We start from the raw sequence: 25,435 nt of genomic DNA, 5'->3' as shown, positions 1-25,435 counted from the left end.
GAGTGATGAGAGGAGCCTTGTTAAAAGAAATAGTAGGAGAGACAGTGACAAGGAGGAAAAAGCAAGCAGAACAGCAGGGTGGCCTGAGGGCATTCACTGTAGGGACAAAAAACCCTTCATATCTGAACAACCTGGGTAATACAGGAGGATTTTTTTTTTTTAAGTCTCATACAAGTGTATGATGATTTAAGATGACTTCATCAAGGACAATTTTTTAAAAGCTCTGAGACTAAAAGATTATGAAATTTTACAAACACAAAACATTAAACTTCTGAAAATATTAAATAACTAGGTTTCCCTATTCTATTGGTGTTAATACCAAGTACTCAATTTTAAAATACTTTATAGGTAACTTACTAAATTACAACTCTCAGAGTAAATAATGTCCACTAATGAGGTAATATAAAAGATTTCTAATAGTACTTTACAGAAAAAAGCAAAACAGTAATATATACCATATCAGACAGAAGAGCCTTGAAATTCTGGATAGCTTCTTCTCGTTTGTGCTGTTCTCTCTCTCGATCTATTTCTTTTGTTTGTTCTGAACGAGCCTTCTGAACCTCTCTTTCTCGTTCTCGAAGGCTTGCCTCAATGCGGGCTTGCCTTTCAAGCTCTTTTTCTTTTTCTGAGTCTAAGTTCTGTAAAAGTGAAATTACCAACTCCATTAACATATGACCCCACAGAATAACTAGTCTGCCAAATACAAGATTTCAAACCTAGTTTTTACCAAGAATATACCTAAATACTCGTTCCAAAATTAATTACTAAAGGTTCTATTAGGAATACCAACAAGAAAAATTCTAAACCCTGAAGAAGTAGCGAATACCTTTGTAATGCAATTAACGATTTTACTATTCCATGGTTACCATAAAAGTAAACACAATGGGTTACCTTGGCTATTTTTTCAATGTACTGTTTGAAAAGGTCTTCTCTCATGGATGAACTATCCACTGCTTTGTAACGTGGATCACTTTCTACTTTGTCTTTTACTTTGCTCCATCGAGACTGACTGTCCAAGTGATGATTAGATAGTAGCTCAAAGAAATCCGATTTAATCTATATTTCAAAACAGGTGTAAGGTGGGAGGAAAACAATATGCCGTGAGAAATTCTTCATAAAGATTTACAACTAGAACAAAGCTCACTGACCTTAAAGATAATAATTTGTTTAATGCATTTAAAGTGGAATTTAGTTAAAAAAATTTTTTTAAAGTATCAGAATTGCTCTTTTATAAGAAAATAAAATTCAGGCTTATGAACAAACGGCAAAAATAGTTCAACATCAAGATGGTAAGAATATTTTTTAAAGTAGATTAATACAACTGTTAAAACTAATAGAGGAATTTGGAAACAGCTGCACCCAAACAGCAACTCTTATCACAAATCTGAAACTTACTGTCAAAAGTGTAAAAACAAAAACTAAACTTTTATATTTTGCTTTAAAAAAGAGCAATGTTTTTACCTTTATATGTATAAGAAAACTATATAATTTCTATGGTCATAATTAGTCATTTCTAAAACAAACAAACAAACAAACAAAAAAACCTGTATTCAGATTTCTTGCACTTTTTAGCCACTAAACATGTATGCCTTCACCAGAATATGTGTCAACGAAATTAATGTTCTTAACAAATGAAGTACCAAATTAGTAACATTATACTAAAGATATAATATCAATCCTTTAGTGTCAACATATGCAATACTTAAAAAGCCTCTTCCAAATTGTACTTTTTATTTTTTAATACGAGAAGAAGAGAATAAACAAGCATTTGTTTCTATGCACTTTGAGGATCCATTTTAAAATCCAGTCTCATTTAGGTTATTGTGTATTGTTACCAGCGAAGACATCTGAGGTAGCTAAACTCATTTCAGCAGAGGATTCTGACCATGTCAAGATCCTCTCTTCCCCGTAGGGATTAAATATGCTGTCTCCCCATCTGACCAAGGGAATGAGAAATTAGGAATGGAAACAGAATTTCCGTGGGGGCACAAAATACAATGAATCATTCCTTAGGTCTATTTCAACCCTCTCCTTCTCCTGTAACTTCATTTCTCCTTAAAGAGGATTAAAAGGGAGGTGGATGTCCTTTTTGGAAAACACTTATAAGGTTGTAAGAAACAGAGCTTCTGTATTAGAGAACTTTCTAAAACATAAGAACTATTCAGTGGATTTCTCCACTCACGGAACTGTGCTCTTGACTTTGTTTGGATTAATAAGAAATAACTCATAAACTCAGTATTTTTATATAGCAATAAAGGAACTACTTGATGTAATAGCAATGTAACAATTTTTCTGTTCATTTATCTACTTTGTATCTGACACAATGAACATCAAATTCCCAGAAGGCAAAATTTATGTTAATAAAATAGCTAAGCTGCATCAAATAAGAATCTTTCTAACCTATAAAATGTCAATTGTCATTAGCAACAATTCAAGACCCTATTGTCCCTATTTCCCTCTCTCTAAAAATGAAAGCATCTTACCAACTAAGCTGTTTAGTTAAGGGAGAAATAGTCTCCTCAGTTAAATGTGTTGTAACAAAAATTGTTTAGCAGCTAATTTGAAAGAGAGGGAAGAGAGAAAAATGCCAACTTTACAAAAGGATTAACCCCATTATGTGCAACTTCAAATCTGCTGTTCCAAAAAATAAATTATTTGAAACACTAATAAAAATTGGTTAGAATAATAATAATAAAATTATTATCAAACAAACAAAAACTCGAGGGTAGCTACTTTGGTAAACAAAACCGTCCAGTAAAAGTTTTAGGGGCATTTTTTAAATAAAACTACCCATGAAAGCTACATGAAAATGATGACTGCACTCTAGTTTGAAAAGTCCCAACTAAAGACAAAGAATTTCACCAAAAGTCAATATCATTCATGATTCCAATGTATCAGTTCATACAATTCAATCATACACAGTTAAAATGCAATTAAAAAATGTACTTCAGGACTTCGCTAGTGGTCCAGTGGTAAGGAATCCTCCTGCTAATGCAAGGAACATGGGTTCAATCACTGGCCTGGGGAGATTCCACATGACGTGGGGCAAGGAAGCCTGCAAGGAACAACTATCAATCCCATGTACCCTAGAGCCTTTGCTCTACAAGAGAAGCCACCACAACAAAAAGCCCACACGCCACAACTAGAGTAGCACTCACTTGCTGAGTCTATAGAGAAAGCCTGTGTGCAGCAATGAAGATCCAGCACAGCCAAAAGTAAATAAATACTAAAAAAAATTTTTTTAATGTACTGCCAATACATGTCCTAAGAATATACAGTGGCAGTCATGAAAAGATAAAACTTCATTAGCCGGATACTTCTCAAATTTGAATATAAAATATACATTTAAACCTCTATTTTCAAAATCTGTTAGTAATTGACTTTGCATTCTTTAAATTGGCTAAGAAAAGTTTCACTTTAGTAACTTCCTGTTTCTCCCCCCATCAATGTAATAGTACAAGGCTACACCTTTAGAGAATTCAAATTTTACAATCTAAAGAAAACAAAGCTGAATAATTAAGTTTATATAGATGCAGTATCTATTCAATGTCTTATTTTAATTAACACATTCTGGACACAACTTTCATTACTTTATAAGAAAAGAACCCCCCCCCCCCCAAAGTAATGTACCAGAGGCTAAAAGCACCACACAAGTGTAGTGAAGTGTTGCTTATTTGTGTCCGACTCTGTGCAAGCCCATGGCTGCAGCCTGCCAGGCTCCTCTGTTCATGGAATTCTCCAGGCAAGAATACTAGAGTGGGTAGTCATTCCCTTCTCCAGGAAATCTTCCCAACCCAGGGATTGAACCCAAGTCTCCTGCACTGCAGGCAGATTCTTTACCATCTGAGCCACCAGGGAGATGCCAATTCTTTCCTCATCAGAGAATTACATTATCAGTAACTGAACAGCTGTCAGAACGAACTGACTGGCAGGCCACACAGCACAAAATTGTAAAGTCTATTCACTTGTTATAAAACAATACATAAAACAGCTACCGAAAAACATGTTTAGAAAAAGAACATCAGTTACAAATGCAAAAACATTCAATTTGTTTAAAACAATCATATGATATCAGTAAGTTCTTACTAAAAGTCAATCGTAGCAAACAATTCATTGACATGATTCTAATGCAACAGACAAAATGCTTATGTAAAACTCAATCTTCCTCTGAGAAGCACAATCATTTACTCCCAAAAAAGTTAATAGTGAAATGATTCTGGAAAAATCTACCATGAAGCATAATAAATCACATCATCAGGAAATTTCAGTTATTTTTGAGAAAAGTTATTTCACCTAAACTGTTGTTATTTTTCAATTAAAGAGGCTTCTTTTCAAGAAGAGTGGTGTTACTTCCGTAACAACATTTCTTAATAGAATTTGAAATATTTTAACTCTCTGGAATAAGAAGCAAATTTAAATGTCAAGAATAATAAAGCTTCAGAGGTTCTTTTTCTCCATTCAAAAGCACACAGGGTCACTGAGGAGAGCGGCTGCATGTTTTGATGGTTCACGCACCACTGGTGCCACCTCCCTACCAGTCTGCCTCCCCAGTGGTGTGCTCCTCTTCACTCATGACACCGCTATCAAATGACATTTGGAATTCATTAATCTTTAATAGCTGACCTTTAATTCTGATAAGCAATAATTCATATGTAAGATATGTTTACTAAAAGATTAGAAAGTCGCCAAAATGCTATCCTGTAGATGGCAAAAAATATAAAGAAGCTTTTTGAAAAATTTAAACGCTACTGCCTATGAAGAACCTTGAAATGTTAGCAGGCAAGCACCAGTGAACGGCCTAATAACCAGTTCTGGATTTAATGGGCATCTTAGAATTAATAAAATATAAAGAAAATCTATGCAGCTTAGTGACACTACTAAATGCGCATTATGGAAGCGGTCACACACACACATATAAACAACTGTAAAAGCTAGACAGTAAATATGGATCTTGTTACTGGGTTGGCCAAAAAGTCTGTTTGGGTTTGTCCATATATATGATGTTACAGAAAAACCAGATGAACCTTTCAGCCAACTTAATATTTAAGCCCATGAATGAGATTAAAAACAGCACCAGGTTAGTCCCTTACCATTCATACTCCCATCAATCACACCACTGGAACTAAACCTTCTTACCTTCTCACCTCTCGTCTTCGAATCTTCTTTCTCTTTCTTCCTTGCAGCTGCCACAAATTCATTAAACAAGGCTTCTCGATCTTTCATCTTTTCAATTGCTTTAAATCTTGAATCTTTAGCATGCTTGGCTGCAAATTCACTAAATGTAGCTCTGTAACAAAATGGCAAGTGTGCTAACTTTGGTAGAGCTATTTCTACTTGAAGAAAGGCACAGATGATATCATCTTCCCATTAAGAGTATGTGCCAACAAGACAATGAGTCCCAACATCCACCAACAGAAAGGAGTAAAAGGGCTAAAGACTAAAACTGTGGTTAGAGATCTGTATTACTATCAGCATGATGTTAGGAGGACAGACATCTAGAGCAAAAAATCTGTGTATTTCAAGAAACTTCAGAGTTCATTTAGTTCCACTCTAAGATGAGACTGACTAACTCTTCCTGAATTAGCTCTCCCTCCAAAAGCAACTATAAAACCAGACAAAATATATGAGGCAACTGATTTCAAGCACTGGACAACAGGTAGAGTAAAACTGAAGTAAGAAGCCCCATGGCCCTCTGCCTCAGGACAATTTCCCAAAATGCAAACAGCTAGAGTCCAAAAAGAGTACAGCGATCCCCATGAGCTAGAAGCAGCAAAGATCAGAGTTGGGGGTGCTAAAAAAAAAATGGCAGAGGAAGAAGCTATAGAAAGAAGGTACCCCAGAAAAATACCATTTAGAAATTCCCCATGAATAAGTAGACAGCCAATACCAAGCTATAAAACAGCAGAAAAACTATTCCCTGTACCAAACTGCTACAGGCTTAAGAGCAAAAAAGAGACACTAGACACCGAGAAGCGCTGGAAAAGGAACAATAGGAGGACAACAAAATCCACAAAAGATCCACAGGGACACAAAGCTGGAAGTTTGACAAAAACAATTCCCACTTTCTGAGATCCACAGTAGCAACATAAAATCAAACCTAAAATTAAAGTGATCAGCCTGTAATTGAACTGCCTGCTCAAACAAGAATCCACACTCTTGAGAGGAAGATAACAGTCTCTACCTATTATTCCACAACGTTCAATATTCAATTAAAAATCACAACACATACAAAGAAACATGTGATCCACGGGGCGGGGGGGACCTTAAGCAATAGAAAGTAACCCAAAATACCCAGATGATGTTTGAGGTATAGACCAATCTTTTAAACTACTATAATTATATTGGAAGAATTAAATAAAAATATGTTCAAAGAATTTAAACCATGATCTTAATGGATGAACAGTTAGGTAGCTTCAGTAGAGATATGGAAAATCAAGTCTATGAAGGACAATGAAGCTAAGTATTAAAGAAGTTTCTCCATGAATAAAAGAAGCATTTCTAAAGCTTTCATATAGTTGGATATATTTCAATATCTGAAGCTTTTCACCTTATTGTATATAGTAAGAATTCAAATACTCCCATGTTTAGCTTATTTTTAGAGGGGAAAAATAAAACTTACTTTTCCCTCGAAAAACCATCTATCTCAATACAAAAATAAAACACTTTATCTCATGTATTAAAGATTAAGTTCAATAAATCTATTTTCTTTCCATGATAAATTAGGTACCCTACTTTATAATTTTAAGAGAAAGTATTACTATGATTAAAGAACAAACTTCTTAAAAATGTAAAATCAATGAACAAGTGAGAATTCAATTATTTAATACATATTTCTATTATTTAAAACAGGTTTTAAAAAAAGGTAGCAATTTTTTTTTAATCAGAACAGACTAAAATTTTAGCATTAGATTCCATAGAGATGTTTTCATATGACTCATCTTTTAACTCCAAAAATGCTATTGCAAAGAATTTATCATAGTATCTTGCTACATACTTTATAACACACATGGTATAAAAGTTCTTTACTGAAAAGAGGTGGATAGTTTTTGGTGATAATGGATGACAAAGAGTATAATGACTTGAAGTTAACCATAGGAAGTACACCCGAAATTTCCAACAAAAAAGAAATAAAACATAGAAGAAACAGTCACTAAGTTAGGTAATTCTTCCCAGTCATTCTTTCCCTTGGAATCAACTCCTGTGCTTTAGAGTTCTGTGCTTGTGGTCTTTTCCCAATTCAAAGAAAGTCTATGGATGGTATTTTCTCAACTTTAAGAAGTTTTTCCTCTTTGTTTCCTACTTACTAAAATGGGTCCTAATCTCTATGCCAGTGTCAAATGCATCAATTTAGCAACACAGCCCAATGCCCCAAGTGCTAAGACTTCAAGTTCTGTGCCTGATGGCTTTACTTTCTGATATAACCTGCAAAGGAAAAATTACTCCAACAATTTTATCTGCCCCAAAAGAATATTAGTAGGGTACTGTGATACAGTAAGATTTAACTTTTCAAATCTACAACAGAGAAATCTCATTGGAGTCTCAATTATTCCCAGATCCATAAAGGGTTTTTATGGATATATTTTGCTGAATCATTTGGAAGTAACCTGTAGACATCATGAGATTCCATCAATAAATATTTCAGCATGCATCTCCTGAGAGTAAATCCTTTTTCTACCATAATTACAATATCCAAGAAAATTACTAATCTCTAATCTCATGTAATACCAATTCAAATACCTTCCAAAAAGTACTTTATAACAGAGTCACAACTACACAGACCCATGAATTTTTAATCTTTTGATTAAGAAAAACGCCCAAGATCTCCTGGAGAGTCTGAAACTCTTATTACCCTTAAACAGTACCATTAAACCCAGAGATTCCATGATTCTACCCCATAGTTTCAGAAATTCTCCATATTCTGGGATATTCATAGCAATTTAAAATACTGGAATCTAGCAGAAATTCCACATTTACTCAGTGAAGTGACCTAATGTGTATAAATCTTGCTTTCCTTTTTGTAAAATAGGTAGGATATGAGCACCTAAATCTTATTGGCTGTTTTGAAGACTGAATGTGGTAATACACACATACATATGCATGTTACTTTAACTGCATATATGTGAAAGTTCACATATCTAAAATACCCAATAATTGATATTATTATAATCCTAAGCATGTACATTTAAAATATCTCCTTTTCTTCAGCCATTACATATATTCAATATATATTAACAATCAACTGGAAGTGTCAAACAATCATCAACACATTTAGAAATTTTTAAAACGAAAGATCCTACATTACTTCAATTCAATCAAAATAATGTTCCTCCTCTGCAATTTATTAAGTGTAAATCTTTAAGACGACAAGAGATTTGTAATCATTTACCAGTTTCAGAGAAAGAAATTTATTCTCAAAGAGAAGTTTTTAAAACAAGGTACCTTCCTGAAAACCAGTGCCTCAGGAACCAGTAACAGGAATCCTCCAAAGAAAATGTATTAAGAAAGAAGATTCTTGGAAAGCCAGACATCAATAATCAAACAAGAAGCTTTTCATGTCCCCAAATCCAAAAGATATATATATATTTCAACTGATCTAGGAGAAAATACATACATGCTTTGGTATTTGACAGTAATAAACCATATACCTCGGATTAAATTTTGCTTCCTCCATCATTTTTTTGAAATCTTCCTTGGCTTGCATTATTTTGTTTTTCTTTTCCCTCCGTTCTTCCTCTGCCCTGGTCTTTACATACTGATCAAATACCTATTACAAAAAAACCACAAATTGATATCAGTCTTTCATATTGGTACTCTAAATACCAAACTAGAGAATCTATGAAAAAAAAAAAAATGCTATGTCAACATCTGTCCCAAAATAGGAGAAGTATGTTAATTATAGGTAACTCAATTATATGCAAATGATCTATAGCAAATCTCAACTTTGAAGTAAGGACACAGTACAGCTATAACAAAGATTTTGAAAAAGCAGTTTAATCACTAGATCCTCCTTGCCAACTTTATGTATCTGGGGCACTCTTGAAACTCAGTAATAAGGCAAGGAGTGATTTTAGAAAGCAAGGGTTAGCAAATCACAATCTGTTGGCTGAATCTGGCCTGAATGTCTGTTCCTATACAGCCCAAGAATAGTTCTGATATTTTTAAAGGTGGGGGAAAAATAGAAAACTTAATTACACATAAAATTAAATGAAATTCAAATTTCAGTGTCCGCTTATTCCTTTACATAAATCTACAGGTGTTCTCACATTACAACAGCAGAGTTACACAATCATGACAGAGACCACATAGCCCACAAAACCTAAAATATTTATTATCTAATCCTTTATGTTAAAATTTTGTTGACCCTTCCTTTAAAAGGCAAAACCGTCTCTGGACTGGGAGAACATAAATTAGGAATAAGGCATACTAGATTGAGAAAACATACCGTGTTATCAAGACACAGTCCTTATCCAGGATCTCATCAGCCTAAAAATGACCTGCTCTAGAGGATCTCAATAAACCAGCTGAAATCGTCCCACAGCAAGGGAGTTTTCAACCTCAGCACTGACCAGACCATGTTCAGAAGCATCCCTGGCTGCCAGATGCCAGCAGCACTCCCTCACTGGGGCAAACTACAATGTCCTCAAGTGTAAAAAAAACCCTGGTTGAGAGCCACTGTTCTACAGTAAAGCCAACAATCATAAGAGCCCACCCAGATGCTAAGAGAGCCCAAAGAGCATTTTAGTACCTTGTTCTTAACCATTAGCAGTCAGGGTCTACAAAGACATCTAAGCAAACTCTCCAACATGAAAGTCCCCAGGTTGTGGTAGGGAAAGACAGATGGTAAAATAATTTTAGATGAGAGTTCTGAGTGCTACTGAGAGTAATGAAGGCAAAGACGTTAATCAGAAGGCATCTGGGCAAGTATCTGAATGTAAATGATTTAGTAAGTTATGCAAACACCTGGGGGAAGGACACTTCAGGAAGAGGGACTAGTTAAGTACCAGAATATTCCAGTACTGGCCAAGGCATATCAGTGTCAGTGTAGCTAGAATAAATGAACATAAAAGTCTTGAGAAGTATGCAGAGATGAGTATATAGAGAATCTTACAGGTCATGAAAATTTTATTCTAACTAAAATAGTAAGCAGTGCCAATTTTTCAAGCAACAGAATACTGCCTTAATTTGTCATTTAAATTTTAAGATCAGTCTGGCTGCTGTGTGGAAAGAGAACTTGACTACAGAGGACAGAAAGAATGGAGGAGGCAAGAAGTTCAATCAGGCGCCACAATCAGAGTATTTTGAATTAGGGTTTAGTGAGGGAAATGGTAAATAAGAGGTTGGATTTAGAAAAGGTTTTGGAGGTAGACTGTGCTGATAAGACTTGAAATGCACAGTGGGGAAAGTAAAAAATCAAGGCTAATTTACAGGTTCTGATAGGGCCATCAACTGAATGAAAATGAGACCATCACACATGAAGAGTTTAAAATAAAAAACATTATTGTGCATGAAATACATATGGAAAGTCATGTCTTCCTATTATGAGTCTCAAATACATTTCTGACACAGTGTAAACGTCCTCTTTTCATAAAACGTCTATAATCAGAACTAAATTATTCCAACCATTAAATTACAAATATGGAAGATGGACACTACTACCAAATGAAACTGTTTACCTCAACAGCGCTATAACAAGTGGTTCAACATACTCAACGTTTTACACAGATCAGTGTCAGGGCGGTCCAGGTAATTCAGAAACTATAAAAAGTATTGCAGTGTGCAATATTTCAGAGGAAGCATTCACTGAGATATATGTCACTGAATCACAATGGGAATAAACAGCAGCTCGGTAATAAGGCAACTCTAGTTCTTATAATTGTAGTTCAGCAGAGACCTGAAGCGTCCATTAAGTTTATTATGAAAAGACATCCTAACAGTTGCCACTGAAGAGATGTGTGTGTAGAGGGTGTGAGATAAAAACCTGCTGCTGCTGCTAAGTCACTTCAGTCTTGTCTATCTACAACACAGATACATACAGATGCATATGCTGACACACCATAGTTGGGAAGGGTCAAATGTCAAACACTGGAACTATCAGTTGGGAAGAATTGTAGGCAAGTTTTATTCCTTTCTCCTCTTCTGTATTTTGCTATCTTGCTACCTTAAATTTGCATCATTTGCCCAAGAAAAATTAATAAATGTACATGAGTTGATTTTGAAACCTTGGTATAACATCAGTATACATGAAACATAAGGACAAAATGTTCATGAGGCAAAAGCCATGTCCATAATGGCAAAAATATCCAAGTATTTCTGAGGCAGAAATGACGACACAGAGGGTCACTAAGGTATGAAACGGTTCAATTTAAAAGTTATGCTGGCAAGGGATATACATTTCTTACTGTTATTTTCATTTTACCTGTTTTCTCTCTTTAGGATTGAGCAATAAGTACCGAGGATCAAAAACTATCTTGTGCAACTCCTTCTCCCATGTTGAAAAAGCAGACACCTTTAAAATAAAAAAATGTATTGCCTCATAAATTAAGTTGGTTCTAAAAACTGAAAGGTCATATAATTTTGCTTGAAATCTATGGGACGTCTACTTAAAAAGGACACATAATAAAAACCATACTGCAGTTTCCATCACTAATAAATGACAAGCAGTGGGAGGCTAGGCAAAAGCAAATTTCCACACTAATTGGCTCTGAACATTTCTATATTATATAGAAATAACACACTTAATTACTCATTAAAATAACCACTACTGTGTGACATTTTAAAAATCAGTACATCAGAAAAAGCCTTGAAGATTTGCATTTTGATTTCCCAAGCTTGCTCTAATCTTGTGAACAATGTTGTGGTATAAAGTTGAACAATTTTACTTACTCAAATGAATCTGTGAATATAATCAAAAGGTTGAAATCCCTTCTCAATTAAGCTTCATTAATAGTAATATCATAAAGTACCAGTACTCCTTTAACCAAAAGCCATTCTGTAGATATTAAAAGAATCACATTTACCTTACCTATCCCGAGTTGTCCGCCATTCTGTAATGTTAATACTCGTCATATTACTCACCAAAATTTAATGACCCAATAAATGTTAAATGTTATTTGTACTTAAAAGGATAATAAAATGGCATTTAGTTAAAACATAATATAATTAGCCAAGAAAAACGCTATCTGAAAAAGAGCACAGTGATTTGACAGGCTTCCCTTATCCCGCCCCCACGACATGAGCACTAACCTTAGATTTGACCTTTTAGCAAGACATATTTATATTACTTATACAAAACAGAAATATCTCCCCCAAAGATTGTTTTCTGACCCCTCTCTCTAGCAGCATGTCCTTGAACTGCTTCATTCGGGCCTCCAGAGGGACAATGGCCCTTTCTCGGGCAGCTTTAATTTCAGCTTCCATGGCAGCTTCTTTCTCTGAATCAATGTCTTTATTATCGTCTCTCCTATAAAAAAGAAAATACAGGCATCAACTGACAAAATATTAATAAATAATCTTACTAAAATCTTAAAATCACTGGAATATTCAAGACTCACTACTGAGCAGAATATTTTTGGCAAAAACAAATTATACTGAGCTTTTCAAATCAACTCTAAGGGATAAGCAACTTTCATTATAATAATAAAGTTACAATGAGCTTCTAATGATGTTACAGTGGCTACATTGTTAGGAAAGAAAAATACCTTTAATATGCTGTCTCTCCCTAATACTACTTGATACACAAAATAAACGACCTTACTTAAAAAACAAAACTTATCCAATATTGCAATAAAACTCTATGTGTTAGAATCAAACAGCACAGAATATAATTTTTAGTTCTTGAAACGATATAGGAAAAACAGTATTTTCCAAAATGTTTTTACATTATAAATGCATACCATTTTTAATCTAATAAAAATTGGTAAAAGTCTTACTAATCTCAAATATTTATTTTGATAATAAAATATCTGCAAATTTGGCCAAGTGGATATGTGAGATATATACCTTACCTACCTGACATTTTTTTTACTCACTTTCTGGGTGATAAGTTGAGATTTAAGTTGAAGGACAGGTCCCAGAGAGCAACATAGGCCCCGGAGTAGTTAGGTGGAATTAGAACTGTTCATCAATGACTAAACTACTTCTCGTTTCTCCAAAAATGCACCTCAGGGCTAAGGGCACCCCTGCTGCTGTACAGTACTCAGGAGAGTTTGTGAACATGAAATTAAGTCACCTCTCAAACATCTGCCCTATGAAGAAGGCCCATTCATGTGAATAATCAAAAAAAGTAATTCAGTAATACTCAGGTGTGTTTAAGCAGATCTTCCATCTTAAATTTGATCTGCTTTGTATACAAATAAAATTGGTTCATATTTCCTGCATAAATTTAAGGGAATTAAGAAAACAGAACATTAGGAAATTCAAAATCATGCTATATAGGCAAATGAAGGTAGCCCAGGAGATTTAAATGGAACTAAGGCTAGCCCAGATATGGTGAGAGGTATTTAGCAATTTAGGGAATGAATCAAAAATAGAAGATATAATCCGTGACCTGCAGGAACTTAGCGAGATAGTCTGTGACCTAAGATATGCACAAAACAAACAGGTAAAAGCAATTTGCCAAACAATATACCCTCTTATAATAATTTATTTAAGAACTATTTATATAAAGAGTTAAAAGACAAGAAATACAACTAATGAAAACAAATAACCTTTACAGAATTATACTAAATGAAAATGTCACAATACAAACTATCACTATCTATCTCAATAAAAGAAATAAAAGAAAAACTAAGCCAGGAAAAATAGGCTTTTAGCTTTGTACCTAAATAGAGAAGCTCGGGCAATCCACATAAAGGACTTCTTTGACATTCTCCTGATAAAAGCAGTTAAAAACCTTACAGAGTTGTCTATAAGAACAAACAATTAAAAACAACCTAAAAGTTTAACATTGTAGGAACATCCAAAATCATGGTACATAAACAGAATGAATACAGTCATTTATAATATTAAGAAAACAAAGTCTTATTCTAGATTTTTAAAAGAAGACAAATTCAGTTGATTACAACTAATAAAAAATACATTTGGTCAAGAACTAAAAAGTCAACTGTAAAAATTCAAACAGCTGCTGTTACTGTGGTCAATTATGAGTCACACTTTAATATCTTAATTTCTTTAACACGGCTGCCAATAAAGAAACTTTTTAAAAAAAGAAACACCCTTAACAGGGGTTGTCTTACTGATTTCTTTGCCATAATTTGGCTGCATTCAATCTGTCCTCAGATAAGGACTATGATAAACCAATCCATAATAATGTCTTCAAACTTTCCTTCTTGCTGCTAAATAATGGTCCCATGCCTCCCCCACTCATATACAAACACCTTCTACCCCACCCATTCACCCCCCATAATTAGTAACATTCATATTTTACTGCACACTGGTCAAACTAAGGCTTCCGTTTATACCACTCTCTTTCTCTCAGAGCACTTTCTAATAATAATAAGCTCAGGGGTTCCCTCTTCAACAAGTAATGACCATGGATACAAGGACTAAGTGAAGTGACAAGTATATAAAAAGAGAGAGAAGTCTGGGTCTACATTTATCAGATTTTTGGAACGGTAGCTGTTGGGATCTACATTAGGAAGGACACTTCTATTTTTATAAAATTCAGGTGTAATGAACCTCTGAAAACAATTTATCATAATAATGTCATTTGGCTTCATAATACATATTTAAATAACCAAAACTCTTCCACATCTAGAAACCGAAGGGACACCATTTCTACATCCTAAAGCAAGGCTTAGTAATAGGCCTAAAGAGAGCAATCATGACTTCTGCCTCCTAACACACACATTACCTGTCCTAATCATGAACTGACTGCAGCCTAATCATCTTTTAAAAGGTAAAAATCTACCTAAATTACATAAACTATAAGTATTACTTACTTCCGTTTTTTGGCTTTAACAGGTTCATCTTCATTCATTTCTTCCATTAATTCTTGTTCTTCTTTAACTATAAGAAAATTTAATTTAACTGTCAGAATAAAAATAAGCAAGCAACAATTTAAATATTTAGGTATGAATCCTTCTGCTAACCACTACTGGAACGCTTGTGTCAGCAGTATTTTTTTAAAGCTGCAACTTATAGCTCACTCACTTGCACTCATAGAGAACTGCCACTTTTGGATGGACAGCATTGTCGGGGTTGGGTGCCCTGGCAAAAAAAATTTCAAAAATTATGAATAGTTATATGTACATGTTACACAATCTTTTCTTTAATAAAATTACTCAACTATTTATGTATCTATAACACTTCTTTATAAAACATTAAACAAATCATGATAATTCTACAACTCCTCTATTAATCTTCCCTTTAAATTTGCTTCATTCTGAAATTTTTAGTAACATAAAAATTATCAATAAATGAATATTGTATTCATTTATCAAATAAGTGAATATTTATCAAATAAAGAATAAAACCCTTACACCTTTTGCACCAGGTAGACCAAGTTCCAATAATTTGGAAATCACAAGCAAGCAGAAAATGTTAGTACCACGTGTATATATATAATCTATGAAGATTTATCAATTATTATAAATGATATATCAGGATTTGTTTCAACTAAAGTATTAAATGAGTCATTTATCGTGCTTCTATACTACATAAAGGGTTTTTTAAAAAACATAATCCTATCAATACCATGGCAAATTATCAATAAAAAATGCAATAAAAATTAAATACAAATATTTATATTTATTATATATCTTATATATTGAAAGGCTGTCTGAGGGTAAGGTGAATTAAAAGATTATCTCTTAAGAAGGTGCAGGCATCTCTCTAGTCCCAGGAATAAGGTTTACTTCCCCAAATTTCATCAAGTTTAAAAGACTGCAGTTTTAGTTAACCAAATTTTAATAAACAATATTTTAAAAATACTCTGTACAGCTTGAATATTTCAAAATATGTAACACTAATCACAAAAGGTGCTAAAAGGCTCACCGAGGAGCATTGCAGTACTATTAGTAAGAATGAAGCAAGCATCAGCAGTACAACATATCCTGGACTAACTGACAACCTTGAAAAGAACAAGATGCTTTTAAAATACATATAATAAATATTTACAAACCATAATTTTATCCAAATTCTCTATTTTTTAATCATCTGAACTCAATCTAGAAGAGCAGTCTACTTTCCATTTCTCAAATATTCCTTTCCTTATATTCCTTGAAAACAGACATTTCTAAACTGCCTCATATTTTCCATAAAAATATTAAAAGCATATTAAAATCAGAGGACAAATGCTAATTTAAGACTTACTCAGTTTCTTCACCTCTTCCATCCCTTTTTTATGCGGGGGCTCCTGAATAATTTTGTCAACATCTGCCCTTCCAATCAGATCATCGGGCCGGTCCCACATAGAAAGACGGGTGGTAGGATTATAAAAGAAGACCCTCTCATCACCAGTCCAAACAACACACCTAGGAATAGTCAAACATTTTCTTACGTTATGGAACATATTTTATAGTTAGGTCTTTTAATGCCATCCAATCAAAAGGGGAGGTGGTAGTGGTGGGGAAGGACACATTCACATTATTATTACTTACAGGGAGCCAAATATGATTTTCAGAAAAGGAGAGGTGACTGGCTATGGGTTAAGTAAAATACCAACTCAACACACTAACCAAAAACTAGGAAAAGCAAAACATTCATGATCAGAATTTAGAGTGCTCAGGAACATGTCTGGCACACTCAATGTTAACCTATCACAAAAGATGAGCCTAATAGCAAATAATAATGCTATTAAACAGTTCTAAAGCTAAAGAACATACCACAGCATCTGACCTATTACATAATACTATTTCTTACCAAACCAGACAGACTACAAACTCAAATGCAATTATTTATGAAGCTTTTAATAATTGACTATATCAAGTATCTAAAAATAAAAGCACCTATTGTGCTATGGCACTGTAACCCAGTACAACCCAGTGTTCCTATTAATTACAACTAGAAACTCAGCAACAATAAGGAAAGAAACAAGTACCTAAGAACTCTCTAAGGTTTAAAAAAAAAACGAAATACAGCTATGGAGTCAAAATTTAGAGAAGCAAGGGTATAAATTTCTCCTCCCTCAAACCTCTGCTGAGGCCCCTGGCTGCACAGTAATAGTAGCACAGGCAGCTAAAACTTCTCTTAGTTTTTCTCTGATTTCTCTTAAGCAGGTCTTTATGACCAGATAATCAAAGTTAACCAACAGCTGCCAAGCTCAAGGTGACCTAGATGTTAAAATTAATCAGGCAAAGTCTCTATTGTTGAAATAATCAAACACTTTACAGCAGCAATTATAATTACACTTAATGAGATAAAGAAAAACAAAACAAAGATAAGCCAAAACTTGAAAGAAGACAGAGGTTCTCAGCAGAGAAACTGTTAAAAAAGAAAACAAAAAAAAGAATGGTGTTTCAGGAACCTATGGGACTATATCAAAATGCCTGACAGACATGTCTGGGCAGAAAAAATCTAAAGACAAAATGGCCCAAAGATATCTCCAAATTTGGTAGATGACATAAATACTAAGGAAGTTCAGTGAACCCCAAACAGGATAAACTTCTAGAAAATCATTTTTAGACACAACATAAACAGATGGAAATCGAATATAAAGAACAATCCTTGAGAGCAGCTAACAAAAAGTACGGCAGAAAACAAATAGGGAAACTAGTCCAGGGACTGTGGATTTCCTACCAGAAACCAGAGAGGCAAAAATACGTTAAAACAACATCATTAAAGTCCAGGAAAAAAGGAAATGCCAACCTAGAATCCCATATAGAGCAAAAACATCCTTCAGGAACAAAGGAAAAGAAGATATCCTCAATGAAGGGAAACCAAGAGGTTTCATTTCTATCAGAATTGTCCTGTAAGAAAGTTTTTCAGGCTGAAAGGAAGTGATACCTAAAAAAATACCAAACAAATAAATAAAAAAGCACCTGGATCCTTAGTAATGAAGAGAAAAAAACAGAAATGGTAAGTATCAAAGATTTTTTCCTCTTAAGTTCTTCAAAATATGTATGAAAAATTATGAACAACGCATGTTGGGGTTTTCAATGCATGTAACAGTAATACATATGACAACTGTAACATAAAGGTCAGTAGGTACAAGGTTAAAAAAGAACCTATATGATAACAAGGGTCCCACATTTTACGTGAAGTGCTACAATAATAAGTAGGCTATGATAGTTAAGTGGGTATATTATAATAAAAGAAAATCTAAAAATTAATGCAAAGAGATATCACCCGAAAGCCAAGAGATAAATTATTAAATGCTAGAAAATGTTCAAATAATTAAAATAAAGGGAGTAAAGGGCGAATGGAGGAACAAAAATAGAGAAGACAGAAAACAAATAATAGATTTAAATCCAACCAGAAGTTACATTCATGTTAACAGTCTAAACATTCCAAAGTGAATAAAAACACAAGACACTACTATAAGCTGTTTTAAGAAACTTTAAACATAAAATTATAGAAAGCTTTAAAGTAAATGGATGGAAAAAGCACAAGACAAAAGGTATTATGAGAGAGAAACAGAGTCTTTTCATAATGATAAAAAAAAAAGACAATCAGGAACATGTAACAACTGTAAAACATATATAATAAGCCTGTTTACAGAGCTTAAAAGTAGATGAAATAGAAAAAAAAAAAAAAGCAGATGAAATAGGCATTTCCACTATTATAATAGATTAACAGAACCATCTCAACAACTGCCAGACCAACCAAACCCTAAAACTAACAGTACCAAGAAAGAACACCTGGTGAACAATTGGAAAAAAAAAAGTCTTAATGAATTTGAAAGTATCAAAACCAAAGAAAGCACATTCTCTGACCACAAGACAATTAAATCAGTACAAGTGAAATACACAGAAAAAATTCAAATTAAGGAAATGAAAACAAAGACTTCTAAATAATATGAGTCAAGGACAAAAATTAAAAATAAATTTTATAAATAAAAATTGAATGGTAATGAGAATACAACACATCAAGATTTGTAGGCTGGTGCTAAAGTGAAGTGAAGTTGCTCAGTCGTGTCCAACCCTTTGCGACCCCATGGACTGCAGCCCACAGGGCTCCTCCGTCCATGGGATTCTCCAGGCAAGAATACTGGAATGGGTTGCCATTTCCTTCTCCAGGGGATCTTCCCGACCCAGCAGGCAGACACTTTAACCTCTGAGCCACCAGGGTGCTAAAGCAGTGCTTTAAAGCAAACTGTTAAGCTTTAAATGATAAGAACACTAATGACCTAAGAGTAATTTCATAATTACTAGAAAAAGAAGCTAGAAAAAGTATAAAGTAAACCCAAAGTAATCAGAAAAAAGGAAATAAGAGTGGGCAAGAGTGAAGGCGCCCAACCACCCTAAAACTTCTGGCAAACTTATGGCTTGATTGGTCCAGAAGAGAGAACAAATCACCACTATGTGGAAAGAAAAAGCAGTATCACCACAGATCACAGACATTTAAAGGATATTAAGAGAATAATAATAACAGAAACATTCAAAGGATACTAAGAAAATAATTAGAACAAATTCAACTTACACAAAATAAGCAAATTTCCTGAAAAATACAACTTAACCAAAGACAACATAAGAAACAAAACAAAATGAATGGTCCTATAGCTATTAAAGAAGTTTAAGTTGTTACCAAAAATCTTCCCCCCCAAAAAACTCTGACCACAGATGGTTTATTTGTTAATTCTATAAAACCTTAATGAAAAAGTATTATCTTACAAACTTTTTCAGTAAATAGAGGAATAGAAATCACCAATCACCATCCAACTCATTTCTTGAAACCAGCAAAACCCTAATACCAAAATCCAACAAAAACATTACAAAGAAACTTATGGATTCACATGCCACAAGTATAGATGCAAAAATACTTAGTAAAATACTAGCAAATCAAATCCAACAATACATTAAAAAGATTAATCTACCATGATTAAGGTTTATTACAGAAATGCTTGTTAAAGTTAGTTTAACAATCAAAATTCAGAGTAATTCTCCATATTAAAAGAATGTAAGAGAAAAACTCATTTCAAAAGATATAGATTTATGATAAAAACAGTATCAAATTTTTTAAAAACCATATAAGCTAATATTATATCTGATGTAAAAGACTGAATTTCTCCCCCTACAAGGAGAATAAGGCAGGGATGTTCATTTCTTCTACTTAGCATTGCACTGATATGATAGTCCTAGCAACAAGAAAAGAAAAAGAAAATACATTAAAAATCAGAAAATAAGAAACGTGCTCCCATCTGCAGGTGATAGAGTTCTTCATGAAGAAAATCCCAGAGAAATCTACAAAACTATAATAGATGAATTTAGCAAGATTCTAGTCTACAAAATACCCAAAACCTTATCACACAAAAGTTTTATATTTTTATGAGATCAAATTTAATTATCTTTTTATTTACAGCTTCTAGGCTTTCTGTCTTACTTAGGAAGCATCTCCATTCCCTCTCCAAAACTGCAATTACATGGTCCTAATGTTTTTATAGTTCATCTGAATACCTGAAAGATAACCACTTGTCCAAATTATCTTCCAAGTTTTATCAATGAAGGAATGTATCAACAGTGTAACTTTAATTCCCTAATTATTTTCTATTTCTTATAAGATAGGTAACCGTAACTTTCAACTGTTCAGCTAACCAAGCATGCTACTTCATTTGCATAATCAAATTTTATTAGTTTATTTCTTGGTATCCTTACATGCCACTCTTCAAATTACTATTTCTTAAGAGATAAGCTAAGAAATTACATGTAAATTATGAAGTTTCATGTTTTCCTTAATTACACTGGAATTTTTTTTCTTGGTATTTCAGAGCATCGGTTTGGCTTTATTTTACCTTTTTTTTTTTTTTTTTAAGAATAAAGAAGGATCGAAAATTATAAATTTTCTAGGTTCAGTAAACTTTAGTTTCTGGTTCTAATAAAGTTTTTAACGTTTTGATAAAACAAAAGTCTTTAAGGTCATGGAGACTTGTAACTTTTCCAATTGCTTACTAAGACTGCATCACAAAGATTTAGCGTGCCATAAAGGCAGAGGAACCAGAGATCAAATTGCCAACATCTGTTGGATCAGAGAAAAAGCAAGAGAATTCCAGAAAAACATCTACTTCTGCTTCTGCTTGACTACGCTAAAGCCTTTGACTATGTGGATCACAACAAACTGTGGAAAATTCTCAAAGAAATGGGAATACCAGACCACCTTATTTGCCTCCTGAGAAACCTGTGTGCAGGTCAAGAAGCAACAGTTAGAACCGGACATGGAATAACAGACTGGTTCCAAACTGGGAAAGGAGAATTTCCAGGCTGTATACAGTCACCCTGCTTATTTAATTTATATGCAGAGTACATCATGAGAGATGTTGGACTAGATGAAACACAAGCTGGGATTAATACCGCTGGGAGAAATATCAATAACCTCAGATATGCAGATGACACCACCTTTATGGCAGAAAACTTTGAGGAACTAAAGAGCCTCTTGATGAAAGTGCAAAGAGGAGAGTGAAAAACTTGGGTTAAAACTCAGCATTCAAAAAATGAAGATCATGGCATCTGGTCCCATTACTTCATGGCAAATAGATGGGGAAATAATGGAATGAGTGAGAGACTTTATCTTTGGGGGCCCCCAAATCCCTGTAGATGGTGACAGCAGCCATGAAATTAAGACGCTTGTTCCTTGGGAGAAAACTATGACAAACCTAGACAGCCTAAGAAAAAGCAGAGACAATACTTTGCCAACAAAGGTCCAGCTAGTCAAAGCTATGATTTTTCCAGTAGTCATGTATGAAAGTTAGAGCAGGACCATAAACAAAGCTGAGTGCTGAAGAATTGCTGCTTTTGAACTGTGGTGTTGGAGAAGACTCTTAAGAGTACCTTGGACTGCAAGGAGATCTAACCAATCTAAATCCAATCTAAAGGAAATCAACCCTGAATATTCACTGGAAGAACTGATGCTGAAGTGGGTTTCCCTGGTGGCTCAGACGGTAAAGGGTCTGTCTGTAATGCTGGAGACCCGGCTTCGATCCCTGGGTCGGGAAGATCCCCTGGAGAAGGAAATGGCAACCCACTCCAGTACTCTTGCCTGGAAAATCCCATGGACAGAGGAGCCTGGCAGGCTACAGTCCATGGGGTCACAAAGAGTCCGACACGACTCAGCGACTTGACTTTACTGATGCTGAAGCCGAATCTCCAATACTTTGGCCACCTGATGAGAAAAGCCAACTCACTGGAAAAGACCCTGATGCTGGGAAAGACTGAAGGCAGGAGGAGAAGGGGATGTCCTCTGTCTGGACATGAGTTTGAGCAAGCCCCATAAGATGGTGAAGGACAGGGAAGCCTGGTGTGCTGCAGTCCATGAGTTCGCAAAGAGTCAGACATGACTGAGCCACTGAACAACGAAGTCAAAGTGAGGCTGCCTTTATTTGCCATTCATAATTTGTTTGTAACCTGTGTTGGATTTCAACTTATGAAAAATTTATCTTTGAACTTATGGTATTTGAAATTTTATATTTACCTAGGCTGGCATGGCAACTTTATTTTTATTTACATATTTATATCAATTGATTAATTGCTGATGCATTTCTTTAGTTTATTTCCATAGGTTTTTACTCAGTATTATGGAAAAATTGAAACATACAGAATATTCAAAGAATGTCTCTAGAACAGTGAACACAATATACTGGCCATCTAGATTTAGACTTAATATTTTATCATATGCTCTTTATCACATATCTATCCTTCCCCTAAGTATCTGCCAGTCTTATTTTTTTAATATATTAAATGCTGCAGATTATCAGTACACTTCACCCTAAGCACTTTATCATGCATATTATTAGCACAGGGTAGTTTTGTGACACAAGAATTCTTTGTCCATGTGCTGAGTGCTTAGTCGTTTCTGACTCTCTGCAACCCCACGAATTGTAGCCCACCAGGCTCCTCTGTCCATGGGGATTCTCCATGCAAGAATACTGGAGAGGGTTGCCATGCCCTCCTCCAGGGGATCTTCCCAACCCAAGGATCGAACCCAGGTCTCCTGCAATGCAGGTGGATTCTTTACCATCTGAGCCACCAGGGGAAGCCCTGGTGACACAAGAATTCTTTGTCCATAGTCTTTCTATTAATTCTGAAATGTCCTGACAGCTTCTCACTCCACACTTACAGCTCATACCACTGGAACTGTATTAGCACACCTAGGTAGGAAAATAACCAGAAAAAAATCTTACTGTCTTCAGTAATCATACTCTTGCTGACACTACTGGTCTTGTCTGTGGGAAAAGCAAATGAGTAAATATGCCAAAAGGCCAGGTTTTTTTTTTTTTTTTTTTTAAAGGCCAGGTTTTTCAATCTCCGCATTATTGGCATTTGGGCCAAATTAATTAATTCTTATAGGGAGCTACCCTGTATATGGTAGAGTGTTTAGGAGCAGCCCAGGCCTATACCTACCACATGCCTTTAATACCTTCCAGTTACAACAACCAAAAATGCCTGCAGACTTTGCCCAACATCCACTTCAGGGAGGAGGGGGCTGAGGGGAGGAGGCCAAAATTACTTCTGATTGAAAACCACTGCTGCTGCTGCTGCTACTAAGTCGCTTCAGTCGTGTCCGACTCTGTGCGACCCCATAGACAGCAGCCCACCAGGCTCCCCCGTCCCTGGGATTCTCCAGGCAAGAACACTGGAGTGGGTTGCCATTTCCTTCTCCAATGCCTGAAAGTGAAAAGTGAAAGTGAAGTCACTCAGTCGTGTCTGACTCTTCGAAACCCCATGGACTGCAGCCTACCAGGCTCCTCCATCCATGGGATTTTCCAGAGTACTGGAGTGGGTTGCCATTGCCTTCTCCGGAAAACCACTGATCTAGGCAAAAATCAGCAATGACCACTAAAATCACACACAAAAAAAGGGACAACTAGATGCATCCTGAGGGAAAGGTCATCATCAATTAGTCTGCCAAAAAGATCAAGCATGAATTTGATCACATCTCTGTAACTGCCTGCTAAATTAACAGGAAATTCAGAATGGAGGATTCTATTAAAAATAAAACCCAGTAATAAAACCCAGACTGTGGGATTCTATAGAACAAATAATAAAACCAAGGAGAAAAAAGGAAAACAAGTTGAAGGGGAATTTACAGATTACAAGACTTAAGAAACAAGCCAACTCATTGCCATGAGTAGACTGAATACAGATTAAATAGAATAGGGAAAGAAAGCCCTGATGTGGGGAGAGGAAGAAAAGGGAGAACCAAATAAAAAAAGGAAAGAAAAAACAGACTACTCAAAGCTAAGATAAAAAGATGTAATTTTACACAGTTCTCTAAACATAATCATTTTGAGGATATAAAGCAATTTTAAAACATTTCAAACAATAAAAAAGGAGATTCAGGATCTTACAGTGGTTCAAATCTATAACTATAATCAGTAAATATTAATAGAGAGTTCTGTGCGAAGAGCAAGATACTGCAGCAGCTGAGTTTTAGGTCTGAGAATCCAAAATAAAACAACCAAAAAACATTCAGTATTTGACACATACTTTTTTAAAGTACTTTCTCTTCCTATTGTGTAATAATGTAATAACCAAACATGGTGATAAATAAATAAATAAAACAACTTACTAATTAAAGTAACCTACATACCACGGAGTACCAGGAATAGGGGTAGTAGCTACTGGCTTTGCCTTCTGGGCAGCTTTTTCTTCCTCAGTCATCTCTTCTTCTTTGGGCTCCTATGGGAAATTGTATTACTCCCATTAAATTAATATCACAAAATTATACTTGAATATCCCACAAACATTAGACTGTAAATACCTTAAAGTAAAACTAACATAATGTCTGTTGCTACCATACAGAGGGGAGACTCTAAGTCAGAATTTCTAAATCTTTGCCCCTTAGGCAGAGCTGAATTCCATGACAGTAGAACCTATTGGCTTCCCAGATGGCACAGTCATAAAGAATTTGCCTGCCAACGCAGGAGTTTAATCCCTGGGTCTGAAAGATCCCCGGGAGTAGGAAAACGGCAACCCACTCCAGTATTCTTGCCTGGAAAATTCCATGGACAGAGGAGCCTGGTGGGCTACCATCCATGGGGTAGCAAAGAGTCAGACATGACTGAGAAGGCACACACATAGAAATATAGACCCCGTCAAAAGAAGATGTTTCTAACTTAGAGAGTCATTAACCATCTGTTTAGGAGTAGAAATAAGGAAAGGGGTATAGAATATTAGAGGAGATTTCTTCATTTAAGGTTACTTCTTTTTCTGCTAAATTCCTTACTTAGCAGAGCGTCCAAAAAGCGGAGCTCTTTTAGTGCTGTTCAGAGATTATTCCATGCAAGAGAGGACAGGTAAACTACAATGAACAATCCCCAAATATGAAGTTGTACTTAAAATTATAA

General features: G+C 34.9%; 1 protein-coding gene across 19 annotated transcripts in view; it reads right to left on the bottom strand.

Moving 5' to 3' along the window:
* Positions 1 to 25,435, bottom strand: part of TCERG1 (transcription elongation regulator 1) — a 52,465-nt gene that overhangs the window by 5,504 nt on the left and 21,526 nt on the right. For 14 of the 19 annotated variants that reach the window (XR_006342750.1, XM_043913147.1, XM_043913149.1 and 11 more), the window contains 11 exons: positions 24,679 to 24,767; positions 16,312 to 16,472; positions 15,151 to 15,207; positions 14,940 to 15,006; positions 13,820 to 13,870; positions 12,325 to 12,460; positions 11,417 to 11,506; positions 8,646 to 8,764; positions 5,137 to 5,287; positions 892 to 1,056; positions 456 to 638 (listed from right to left, as the gene is read on the bottom strand). Coding sequence is in view for 18 of the 19 variants with exons in the window: in XM_043913147.1 (XP_043769082.1) it covers positions 456 to 638; positions 892 to 1,056; positions 5,137 to 5,287; positions 8,646 to 8,764; positions 11,417 to 11,506; positions 12,325 to 12,460; positions 13,820 to 13,870; positions 14,940 to 15,006; positions 15,151 to 15,207; positions 16,312 to 16,472; positions 24,679 to 24,767 (1,269 nt within the window). In the remaining variant the exon portion in view is untranslated. The remainder of the gene's footprint in view (positions 1 to 455; positions 639 to 891; positions 1,057 to 5,136; positions 5,288 to 8,645; positions 8,765 to 11,416; positions 11,507 to 12,324; positions 12,461 to 13,819; positions 13,871 to 14,939; positions 15,007 to 15,150; positions 15,208 to 16,311; positions 16,473 to 24,678; positions 24,768 to 25,435) is intronic. The other 5 variants (XM_043913148.1, XM_043913153.1, XM_043913162.1 and 2 more) reach the window with 1 other exon arrangement.

This window comes from Cervus elaphus, chromosome 9 (assembly GCF_910594005.1).
Source record: "Cervus elaphus chromosome 9, mCerEla1.1, whole genome shotgun sequence".
Lineage (NCBI taxonomy): Eukaryota > Metazoa > Chordata > Mammalia > Artiodactyla > Cervidae > Cervus > Cervus elaphus.
The sequence above is the reverse complement of the archived record's forward strand: the minus strand, read 5'-3'. Positions and strand labels throughout refer to the sequence as shown.